A 13,238-nucleotide genomic window follows, 5' to 3' on the forward strand; every position below is an offset into this window, starting at 1 on the left:
ATTGTGATTCATAACTCACTCCCTTTTGTGTGATAGAAAGAGCAAAAGAGATTTTTCACAACCCATGTTTTTCAGTACAGCATGTCCAACGAACAATGCTATGATTTTGTAAAAACCCTGGGCAATGTTTTTTCCCCGTGAGAGTCTCTAGATCTCAGAATGGAATCCTACAAGGGATGTTTTCGAAAATTTCAAATGATGGGTTTAATGTAATATGCATGAAGATCATTTATTGAAAGTTTGGAAGCATTTCAGCCTATAGTTTCACGGAAGTTTTTTGGAAGGACGCCAAGCGACGCGACTTTTCATCTGGAATGGAGAACAAAATTTTTTTTATCATATGAGCTTTTATAAGGTTGTCATATTGTAATATATAAATTTATAACAGGACATGGTACTTGATTATCCATTTACTTCATTTTCAATATGAAAGAAAGAAATACACGCAAGACTTGCTCTGCAAAAGCAACAAATCTTATCTGTTCCTCTCAAAATCTATGATATGTACGAGTATTGCTAAGTAAACAATATCAGCTACACATAATTGATTTGAAATGGTTTAATGCCTTTGTCTTTTTCAGGTGCCAGTGCGCAGGGTTTAGAGCGTAAGTTCGTTTTGATCAATCCTTTTCTTTCAACTTTTAAATTAACTCTACTTTTCAAAATGTCTGTACGTTCTAGAAATGTCAAACCTTGATTTACTTTTTTTCTGGTTTGCCTTCATTTTCATTGTTCAGGATTTTCCCTTGTATTCACATTCCACTATATTTGAAGGGTGAGAAGAAGTCAGTAATACAATCATTTGTCTTCTTTGCCACTGTATTAAATATTCATGATCGCATACAATGAGAGAGTGAGTGAGTGAGTTGGGTTTAACGCCGCTTTGAACAGTATTCCAGTTATATCACGGTGTGTCAGCTTAATCTGGGAGGAAAGCCCGAAGTGATGCAGGTATCAGACGTTTACCACTTCGGTGAAACCCACGAGCACGCGTAAGGTGCTGACAAACCTAGAAACATAATCGGGGCGAACCGGGATTCGAACCCATGATCATAGGTTTCTGGCGTGTCCAAGGGACGCAACTATTCACAGAGAATCGCGGCGCTTTAGACGACTGGGCCACCCGTGCCCCCTGATCGCATACAAAATTAAAGGAGTGCTAGGGTCTGGCGTCTACCCAGCTATCTGACACTGTTCATTGAGGCTTATTACTTCCAGTGAATCAGGGGCGGTCGGGTAGCCTAGTGGTTAAAGCGTTCGCTCGTCACGCCGAAGACCCGGGTTCGATTCCCGACATGGGTACAATGTGTGAAGCCCATTTGTGGTGTCCCCCGCCGTGATATTGCTGGAATATTGCTAAAAGCGGCGTAAAACCATACTCACTCACTCACTCACTCCAGTGAATCACTTTCCTAGCTTATGCACCTGCGTGTGACGAAAGGCTTGGCTACTGCCTGAAGGACAGCAGAAAATGACTTTGATTTTTAGCACTGATTGTTTAGCGCAGATTCTATTAACATTTCCATGTTAAAAAGGGCGCACAATGATTTCTTCAACATAAACGATCAGACAAAACCAACACTCTTCAGATGTCCTTTGTTGAAATAGTAATCAGCTTTCTCTTTGCGTGGATGACTGCAATTAATATCGATTCCATTTCTATTTTTCATTGCTTTATACTTACATCTGTCTATAGACCTATACTATTAGAAATGAACATGCATCTGTCTATAGACCTATAATATTAGAAATGAACATGCGGTAAAACAGTTTCCAGTCCCTAACTTGAGCCCATTTTCCTATCTGTTATTTCTTTTGGAAATATGTTCTGTTCATCTTGTTGGAATCGGCTGTGTAGGCTTGTGAACAGACTTCAGAAATGCCAAGCATTTGGAAAGGGTGGCTGTTCAGTGTCACAATACCAGGTTAGATATGAGCCTCAGATACTCAACAACAAAAGTTCCTGTGACACCAATATTTTAGTGTATTTTTCAAACAAGTAAAGTTCGGTTTTCAATATTGTAGTACATGTATGGAATCAAGTCACAAAAACGCAACTGCTACAGAAAAGCAGGCATTCCATGCAAAAGTTGACTTTTATGAAAGCCCCATGCATTTCACTACCCAAGAATGGGTATAAAAACATGTGCGTTAACGGGATTCCATATGCGTTGTTTAGCATCGTGCTGACAACAACCACTCAGAAAAAACAACAAAATTACGCAATTATTCAACGAAATGCCACGCCTGTCCGAAAATGAGCGTCTGCGAGCCATTGGTATGCTTGAAGCAGGATCGAGTCAACGTGATGTTGCAAGACAATTTAACGTCCACATAAACACCATTTGGTGTTTATGGCAACGTTAGCAACAGACGAATGCACTCAGAGACCATCCTCGGAGTGGCAGGCCATGCGTAACCAATAATCGACAACTGGATTCGAACAACAACCTACGAAATCGATTCCAGCCAGCAACAGTGACTGCAAAAAGTATCCCTGGCCTTCGACGAATATCTTCACAAACCGTACGTCGCCGCCTCAGATGTGCAGGGATTGTCGCCAGAAGACCCGCCAGACGTCCCATTTTGACAGGAAACCACCGTCACGCACGTCTACAGTGGTGCAGACAGCGTCTACGCTGGACGGCCATGCAGTGAGGACAAGTTCTATTCACTGACGAGTCGAGGTGAACGTTACGTCAATCATTGTGTCATGGAAGAAGATCGGTTCGGGGGCGGCAGCGTTATGGTATAGGGTGGGATTACAGCAAGACAGAGGACCCGTTTGATAGTGGTAGTTAGAAATCTCAATGGACAGCGCTACCGGCACGAGATCATCGGCTCCGTTGTTCTACCGTTTTTGCGTCGACATGGCCCAGGCATTACCTTTCAATATGACAGCGCCCGGCCTCATATTGCTCGACTTGTTCAGGATTCTCTTCAACAACACAACGTGAATGTCATCCCCTGGCCGGCTTGCTCCCCTGATCTCTCGCCAATCGAGTACATGTGGGATGAGATGGATCGGCGCCTTCGACGCCAACCACGTGTTCCACAGACACTCCAGGAACTTCGAAACATGCTCCAGCAGAAATGGATGGGGGGGGGGGGGGGGGGGGGGGGTCGGGTAGCCTAGTGGTTAAAGCGTTCGCTCGTCACGCCGAAGACCCGGGTTCGATTCCCGACATTGGTACAATGCGTGAAGCCAATTTCTGGTGTCCCCCGCCGTGATATTACTGGAATATTGCTAAAAGCGGCGTAAAACCATACTCACTCACTCACTCCAGCAAATATGGACAGATATCCAACAGGTCTTTGTGCGACGCCTGGTCTATTCCATGAGACGAAGATGTGTTGCTTGCAACGCAACCAGAGGTGGACACACACGCTATTGATTTGTAAATTGACATTTTGGCATGTTCAAATATTTTTTTATGAAATCACGCATTTTCTGAAGTCAGTATGGCAAATTAAACCATTTGAACACTTACATGAGTCTTTTATCTGTTGCAAACCGAAATTGTTTCACATTTGGTAAAAAACGTAACTTTGCATTAAATCTTATTCAATGTCACAGGAACTATTATTGTTCAGTATATTTCTGCTCAAACATACCACGGAGCTTGGTGAAACAAGGGTGCAAGAGCCACTGCCAAAAAATGGATTAAAAAAAGTTTCCCTTCGAGGGAAATCTGATATACTGTCTCTCCATTGGGTGCATTGTTACCGGGGAATAGTCATCTTCCGGGAGGGCGGTCGGGTAGCCTAGTGGTTAAAGCGTTCGCTTGTCACGCCGAAGACCCGGGTTCGATTCCCGACATGGGTACAATATGTGAAGCCCATTTCTGGTGTCCCCCGCCGTGATATTGCTGGAATATTGCTAAAAGCGGCGTAAAAACATACTCACTCACCCACTCATCTTCCGGGTCCAGTTTACACAAGGATATCCTCTCCCTGTGATAGGTCCCTAATACTATACAGCTTTCTTCTGGATAAAATATCTTTTCAATTTCTTAATATTTTCCACACGACAATTCTATCAAAATTGACATGTTTATTTCCTGAACCATTTGTTGTTGTTTTTGCAGAGGGCATTGTGATAAACGTCACCAGCGGTAAATCAATCGTCGTAGAAGAATGGGGGAATTTGACAATCACTGCACTCTGCGAATCTATTCCGAATGCATCTCACAAAATGTTGATCAGGAACGATGCTTTCGTGGTGCCATCTTTGGTAAACTGCACGTGTCACATAACGCAGCCGAGCTGCACATTTACGATCAGAAATGTGGATCGCAGCCACTCTGGCAATTATTCAATCTACGTCAACAATACGCAAGGAGAACACAAGAGTATCATTACCCATGTTAATGTACAATGTAAGTACATGTGTGTCGTGTGTGGTAGAAATAATTTGTACATTGTTACATATACATAATTATTATACACAGCGCAACTATTGGGTCAACCCTATACATCCTGGACTGAAAAAAACAAATTCCAAATATAACAAAAGACATGTTGGCTGAAAGTTAATGTAATGTTTCAGTTCCAAATTCATTACAATGAAAACAGATACAGACAAAAGAAAGCCAATGAGTCGAGCATTCAATGGGAACCCTCTGACATCATGTCCACCAAACTGCTACCACTAGACCCGTGAAGATCCGTGGTAGAATAGGTCTTCAGCAACCCACGCTTGCCGTAAAAGGCGACTATGCTTGTCGTAAAAGGCGACCAACGGGATCGGGTGGTCAGGCTCGCTGACTTGGTTGATGCATGTCATCGTATCCCAATTGTGTGGACCGATGCTCATGATGTAAATCACTGGATTGTCTGGTCCAGACTCGATTATTTACAGACCGCCGTCATATAGCTGGAATATTGCTGAGTGCGGCGTTAAACAACAAACCAACAACAACTAACTGTATCTATTGACATCCATGTGACCGTGTAGCCGTGCATATAGTTGCTTTCGTGTTCACGAAACCATCATCTGCAAACAATTATAAAACGTTAACCCAAAACATGTTTGCTCTTTTTCAGACGCCCCGATCTGCATCTGGCTCCAACCCCAGCAGATGTCCGTCATAGAGGACGAGAGAGTGACCTTCGATGTATCCGTACCGGTGCCGAACCCCCCTGTCTCCTCCGTCCAGTGGCTGTATCAGGGCAGCCCCATCAACATCACCAACCCCAGATACAGTGGCGGCACAGTCGCCACACCACCTCTTACTATAGGCCCAGCAGTCAGGAGCGACGCCGGGGTGTACAACTTCACGGCTAGCAACATCATCGGGGGGCTCACACAATCAAACTGCACTACCAATCTCACTGTTTACTGTAAGTACCTTTCATACATGTAAAACGACGGGTGGCCCAGTCTTCTAAGGCGCCGCAATTAGCTGTGCAGAGTTGCGTCCCTTGGGCACGCCAGAAACCTATGATCGTTGTTTCGAATCCCGGTTTATGTTCTTATAGGTTTGTCAGCACCATACCCGAGCTTGTCGGTTTCAGTTAAATGATAAACGACTGAGACCTGCATTACTTCGGGCTTTCCTTCAACATTTAGGTGACACGTCGTGATATAACTGGAGTACTGTTCAAAGTAACGTTAAACCTTACTCACCCACTCCTTGATCCATGGGGCATTTGTCACAAAACGTGATGACAATAGATATCATTACATCTTCAAATCTTCGAGGCAGTTTGTCAAAAATGAAAGCCAATATCATCTGAAAGAGTGAGTGAGTTGGGTTTAACGCCGCTTTTAACAGTATTCCCGTTATATCACGGCGTGTCAGCTTAATGTGGGAGGAAAGCCCGAAGTGATGCAGGTCTCAGACTTTTACCACTTCGGTGAAACCCACGAGCACGAAAACCTAGAAATCCAAGGTTTCTGGCGTGCCAAAGGGATGCAAATCTGCACAGCGAATTGGGGCGCCTTAGACGACTGGGCCACCCGTGTCTAAGAAGTCTAACTAAGTTATGGGGTATGTCAATGAAATAATGTTGGTCAATTAGCCAATTCCCCAAACAGATTTATCCACCTGAACTAGTAATAAAAGAGACCCATAAACCGCCTCATCTTTCATATTCAGATGTATACCTTAAGATTTTGAGTGACAAAATAACTCAAAATAAGACTGTACGATAAGATGGGTGACTTCAATGTTCCAGTTGTCAACCTTCCCCTTAAGTCAAGCAATATTCCTGCAGCTCAAGCCTTTCCAAATTTGACACATCAGTGACCAAAATGATGTCCAATGCAATACCCCTTTTTGACTTCCTCTTCATGTGTGACAGGTGTCGTCGGTTGGACAGGATACGCTCATCTTTTCGCGGCATATGGCATCGTCAATATTGTATAGTGATTTAGAACCTCATACTTCTGAAACAGCCAGACACACACAGTGAGGTCAAAGTTTAGCAGATTATTTATTATTATTATTATTATGGAAATACTTTTGTCGCTTATATTTGTGTCCAGAGTTGCCTAAGGTAAACTAAATGTATTCCAAAATATCCACATCAATGATTTAACACTATAAGTGCTATTACTTGTGTCATGCAGATCGTCACACCACTACAATCTAGAGTGAGTGAATGAGTGAGTGAGTATGATTTTACGCCGCTTTTAGCAATATTCCAGCAATATCACGGCGGGGGACATCAGAAATGGGCTTCACACATTGTACCCATGTCGGGAATCGAATCCGGGTCTTCGGCGTGACGAGCGAACGCTTTAACCACTAGGCTTCCGACCGCCCCCTACAATTTAGAAGCGTCATTACTTCATCACCATTGCATTATATATATAGTATTGTAAGTACTAGAACATGTTAATGATCACAACAATTGTGTCGATACCATCGTCAACACTAAAAGTGTTGCTACCTCCAGCATCGAACGCCATTGTGAGCAGTGCTGTGGTATCAATACATTCGTCATCGCTGAAACACGTTTATGACAAGTGCCATGGTATACATTTTATCGTCAACACTAGAACACTTATGTGTGGCCATTCCTCTAAGACCACATCAGTGTTATCAATATTGTTGTCGGCCCGTGAAGATCCGGGGTAGAATAGGTCTTCAGCATCCCATGCTTGCCGTAAAAGGCGACTAAGCTTGTCGTAAGAGGCGACTGACGGGATCGGGTTGTCAGGCTCGCTGACTTGGTTGATGCGTGTCATCGTATCCCAATTGCGTGGATCAATGCCCATGATGTCAATCACTGGATTGCCTGGTCCAGACTCGATTATTTACAGACCGCCGTCATATAGCTGGAATATTGCTGAGTGCGGCGTTAAACAACAAACAAACAACAACAATAGTGTTGTCATAAGAAAGCGACCTACCTCAAAAATGCAAATACAGGCTGGGTCACACAAGAACTTCATCACACCCACTAGCGGCCAATATATGATTATTATGTGTCCGTACGCAACAAAACATATTCAATTTGACAAAATCATCACAAAGAGGTTTCCGTCACATGACGCCATTATTGCTAGTGAGGATACAGAGGCAGTTTTGGGTAGAGCCTCTGATTTTGTATGTCTTTGATGCTTAGCAAATGATTATGTTTTGAGCTATAACTGCAAATAACGTTTGTTTTACAGATGGTCCTGATCTAGACTGCGTGGGCCCACAAACTGTAACAATCAATGAGACGGACAGTTATACATTTGCAATTGATGTTACGTCTTATCCGATCTTATCACGTGTCGACTGGTTCAAGGGGGGAAACCTTGTAGACAGAAGTGACACACGTTTCGTCCATGGTAACGTCTCCAGTCCGTCCTTAACGCTGAACAACGCTAACCGTAACGACACCGGGCGCTACAGCGTCAACGTCACAAGCGACGTCACTCGACGTTTTGTTTACGGTTGTTTTACCAACCTTACAGTTCAATGTAAGTTCCGAATAGTTTTCAAATGTTCAATGATTTGTTTGTTTGTTTGTTTGTTGTTTAACGCCGCACTCAGCAATATTCCCGCTAAATGAAGGCGGTCTGTAAATAATCGAATCTGGACCAGACAATCCAGTGACTGATATCATGAGCATCGGTCCACGCAGTGTATATACTTCGATTACCACATGCAGAACATTAGTAAACCAACAGCTGTCTATTTTTGCAGGTCTCTGATGCTGCACTTTGTGAACTTGCTATTTGCGATTTGTAGTACCTTATTTTCAATATTCGAAAGTCTTCACGGTTGTAACAAATGTTAGAAAAATCGGAAATAACAGGTGCGAACTTTATTCCAATTAATATGAAATTAGAAATGAAATACATCTCATTTCAAGCAATTCACGTTCATGTGAGAGATTGTCATTAAAATGTCAGGTTTCTCAGGGAAGGGCAGCTAGTCACAGAGTAAAGTCAATTCTAGTTACTTTTCTCTCGTTGAGCTGACAATCTCCTTATGTCCTGAGATTGAATTATATATATCATGTTTATGACATGACATTACATTGTCAGACCGACCAAGCTGTCAGCTCCTACTTCCACCTCAATATGACATCACTGAAGGTAGCAGCATTACAATCAACGTCACAGTGATGTCGTTACCTTCTCCAACGTTTGTGGGCTGGAACCTGAACGGCACCGCCATCGCCAGAAACAACTCTCACTACAGTGGCGGTAACGTTACAGTCCCATCCCTTACCATAAGCGACATACGGCGAAATGACACTGGGTTTTACTCCATACAAATCAACAATGTCGTGGGCGGAGTTGTAGATAACTGCCGGGTCTTCGTCCGAGTCCTCTGTAAGTATTTTTGTATTACCATTGTAGCGAGCTTGATAATGTACACTATATATGTCATACGTTTTTGCTCCTAAGCAATGAACTATGGTATAACGAAACATAGGCCAGCTAGAACGATCGCACGGATATGTCCATATGATCGCCCCAAATGACCTATGTGTGTGTGTGTGTGTGTGTGTGTGTGTGTGTGTGTGTGTGTGTGTGTGTGTGTGTGTCTGGTTCTCCGTGGTCCTGAGGTACCACAACTCGCCCTCTAGAGTTAACCACTAGGCTACCCGACCGCTCCTTGTCATGCAGTGACAGAACCTACTCATTCATGATAAAGGTGAAGGAATAATCACCATTCATACATATACTCACACGCAAAAGAAACGCAAGTCGAGTATGCAGTATACATGACAGTTGTTATTTATTTTCAACAGTAAAGACAAGAAATACTAATAGGGCAAGATTGACAAAAATTTGACTGAAGACAGTTTAATGGATGAAAAGGCAGATGACATAATTGTTTTTTTCAAATGTTAAGGGCTTGAGTATATAATGAAACAAATAATCTTATTTTGTCTTACAGATCGCCCTGAGTGCATTATCCTGTCAAACACCTCCTTATGGGTCAACGAACATTCTTCCCTAACAATCCACGCCGCCATCGACGCCGTCACGCCACCGACCGTGGTCGACTGGAAACTCAACAACACCCCTGTCAGTAGGACCGGGGGTCGGTACACTGGAGGCAACAGCTACCAGAACCCATCGTTGAACATTTCGGGTATCACACGTGGAGAAGCGGGTACATACACCCTGACTGCTTCGAACGCCGTCGGAAACGTTGTGAACGAGTCGAACTGCAACGTCAATGTTGCCGTACAATGTAAGTAGTTTGCCAGATTCCTTTTTTTGACTCAAAACCTATCTTTTCACCAAATCTTTCTTGGAGTATTGAGGCTTTGTGTTTTCCTAGCTGTGTAATGTCTCTTCTTTGTGTAGACCCAAATGAAGCGCTTTTGAGCAGTTCTTCGAACTGGTTACCAGCGCTATATAAATCTGTAGTTATTATTATTATTGATGGTTTGTAAACGCAGGTTTGTGAGGGTGCCACCGGTGGGGCAGGATACGCTCACCTTTTCGAGAACACCTCGTATCATCACCATTTGGTATAATCACATGCTCAAGATATAGTCGGAATCGTACACTCGACTCTGCTTTTGGCAGAGTGAGTGAGTGAGTGAGTCTGGTTATACGCCGCTTTTAGCAATATTCCAGCAATATCACGGCGGGGGACACCAGAAATGGGATTCACACATTGTACCCATGTTGGGAATCGAACCCGGGTCTTCGGCGTGACGAGCGAACGCTTTAACCACTAGGCTACCCGATTGACCCCTTTTGGCAGAGATTTCTTTTGAATATGGAAAGGGTTTTGTCGTTGTTATTGTACATGCGGGAAATACGTCAACAGGATCTTTTGACAAATTTCAGCCTGTGTATAGTCTAAAGTCTTTCGGGTAAACCTACCACATACACTGAAGATATACACGTGTTCCATCTCCATTGTATCACTGAAGTATGAAAAATCACTTTCAATACCTGTAATCTTTTAATGTGACATCTCGTTACAGTCACCTGTACTTCTATCATTTAAAACTGACTTCCACGGGAGATGTCAGTCAATTGGGTGACAGGCAATTGTGACGTCATCGGTTACCGTGACGTCACAATCAAATAACGTCACTTATCACTTTCACTCTCCTCCCCAGATTTCCATGCGGCCAGCGTAGTACCTTAAAGGGGAAGTGTACACACAAAAATCACTTTCTATCTTTTTCTAAACAAAACGCAATTTTAGAATTAGTTAGTATCTGTGTTTGAAAATATACACTCATTTTTTTCACAGTGAAAGTAGGAAGCTCACAATAGTGTGAAAATGATATGCCGTTATGAGGCCTTCGTTTTTCGAGCTAAACAGGCCTGAGTTATCCCCCTTAGATTATGACGTAATTGGTGCCAATTCAACTGGGTCCCTGTCTATTCTGAACGCAAAAGATATCAAGTACCAGCTTGTGGTAAAACAACATGGCCTACGACACACACCGGCGCAGTGGTGACTCAGCATAACACTATGCTGGCTGGCATCTGATACGCTAGAATCACACACCTGTACCTGCACCACGTGAAGCGGCTCTAACAAAGCATGATGACGTCATAATGTTTATCAATTGGCACCAATGACGTCATATTGTAAGGGGCATAAGCCATGGTGTTTTTGTTATGGAAATAGAACACTTGGTAAATGTGAAAAATATAAATCATTTTAATGCAAAAAATATGTCAATTATTAGTGATATTTTTATATTTTTGTCTATGACACTTCTAGGTTAACACTTTTAATGTGGAAAAAGTACAAGAAAAATAGGTTCATTTCCGTGTGAACTTGCCCTTTAAGCTGGTTCCCGGCTCCCTATGCGCGTCGTCAACTTTGATTTGTTCTACACGTGTATATACATCATCATCATCGCCATACACCATCATCATCATCATCCGTATTTTTATCAAATTACAGTTATGAATATGAATGTTTATGGTTGTGATATTAGAGACGGGGCCCAGCTTATGTAGTACCTCTGCCATAGGCCAGCGCCATGTGACGATTTGTCACATGTCACACAGCCCATTCAATATATTGCATATGTTTTTAACCTGTTGTATTTTTGACGAGTCTACACGTTTATAGAAACATATGTCATAGAATGGTTAACTTTCATTGAGGAAATAATCTAAAATATATTAAGATATATTAGTTTGCACCGCACTGTCGCAGTTCTAGTGGCATATCTATAAAATTATGCAAAATATTATGTAAAGCGCTCCGAAAAGCCAGTCGGTTCTGATTTCAGAATAATCGCGTTTGTTTACAAAGAAGAGAAAAGTCCGGTGTTGCATCAAAAAATATACCCAAGACACAGTTAAATGTGTTCAATCATACTGTGTAATTTCGCATGTCCTGATGTGCTTTTAATTACGTCTGAAATATAAATGATATATGGGGAAATATATGTGAACCATTGCGCAACGAGTTGACAATTGTTTTATGTATGCCCGTTTGCGCTAAGACGGAACCCGGTTGCAAAAATGGCCACGAGAGGGGCACGAGTCGCTATTCGGCTTGTCCCGGAATAACACGAGTTGGTCACGAATGCTTGCGATATGATAGACGGGGCCCAGCTTAACTAAGAGTAACCTTGTGTTTTATTGGAGATGGTTTTAAAATCAGATCTGTTATAAGCAGTGCCGTTAACTGATATCCTCGAACAAGACATATAAACTGAGATAAAGTACAGGTTTTAAATACACGCACCTAACCTACTCAGGTGAACTGTTAAAATGGCCCACAACCAAATGAGCGTTTGTAACGACATATAGTCCGTTGTTCTGTTAACGCTTCACAGTTGTTTAACATATCCACCGAAACCACTCTGTCTTGTGCTTAACGTCAAACTTTAAAACATCATCGAACTCATTACATTAAACTTACATGGTTTGTCAAGATGTTTTCATGTTTAACCAAATTTTACTGTGAACGTCGTAGTATGTTACTCGGATATTTGTCAATAAAGCTGCGGTAACGATGTCTGTGTATGGCTCCCTATAATACGATTTTGATATTGATTTGTCGCCACACAGATATCGCATGTCGAAATCAATATCAAAATCGATACTCAATGGGGAGCCATAGGGAGAGGTATGTCAAATATTTTTGTCCATGTTTTGAATGCTGACCTTATTTTCACGCGTGGAATGACTCCCGATATAAGTTTAGAATATTAACATGATCAAATGACTGAACTGACGAGTGAGTGAGTGAGTACGGTTTTACGCCGTTTTTAGCAATATTCCAGCAATATCACGGCGGGGGATACCACAAATGGGCTTCACACATTGTACCCATGTCGGGAATTGAACCCGGGTCTTCGGCGTGACGAGCGAACGCTTTAACCACTAGGCTACCCGACCGCCCCATTGATGGTAGGACTATGACTATGACTATATATATGTTATATGATACTCATCTAACATTGAATATGACACTTGTGCCAACATTTATTTTCTGCACAGATCTGGACAATTGCCCCGACCGCATCTATTCGGCGTGTGAAAATGGATCACAAATCCTTAATTGTTCGGTGAGATTTCTGCCATCTTTGAACACTGTGACGTGGAGAAAGAACGGGGCTGTACTGGATGTGTCCAGTCCCCGCTACGGCGGTGGAACTGTATCTTCACCTGATCTCACAATTTCCTCTGTTCTGCCAAGTGATGATGATGTCTACACCTGCGAAGTAGAGAACGTCGTTGGTGTAGCTGGATGCCAGATTACATTGAACGTCTTCAGTGAGTTTACCTTCATTGTGAAGTCCGTGAATAGGGATAAATCATAATGTGTAGATCTCCAGGATTTTAC

At 42.6% G+C, this 13,238-nt stretch overlaps 1 protein-coding gene across 3 annotated transcripts in view; it reads left to right on the forward strand.

Annotated features, from left to right (window-relative positions):
• LOC124151978 (hemicentin-1-like) overlaps nt 1-13,238 on the forward strand; it is a 52,804-nt gene that overhangs the window by 10,605 nt on the left and 28,961 nt on the right. For all 3 annotated transcript variants that reach the window (XR_007219296.1, XM_048388957.1, XM_048388969.1), the window contains exons 3-9: nt 582-605; nt 4,089-4,379; nt 5,047-5,343; nt 7,625-7,918; nt 8,489-8,779; nt 9,351-9,650; nt 12,893-13,168. Coding sequence is in view for 2 of the 3 variants with exons in the window: in XM_048388957.1 (XP_048244914.1) it covers nt 582-605; nt 4,089-4,379; nt 5,047-5,343; nt 7,625-7,918; nt 8,489-8,779; nt 9,351-9,650; nt 12,893-13,168 (1,773 nt within the window). In the remaining variant the exon portion in view is untranslated. The remainder of the gene's footprint in view (nt 1-581; nt 606-4,088; nt 4,380-5,046; nt 5,344-7,624; nt 7,919-8,488; nt 8,780-9,350; nt 9,651-12,892; nt 13,169-13,238) is intronic.

This window comes from Haliotis rufescens, unplaced genomic scaffold (assembly GCF_023055435.1).
Source record: "Haliotis rufescens isolate VD_foot unplaced genomic scaffold, xgHalRufe1.0.p SCAF_10, whole genome shotgun sequence".
NCBI lineage: Eukaryota > Metazoa > Mollusca > Gastropoda > Lepetellida > Haliotidae > Haliotis > Haliotis rufescens.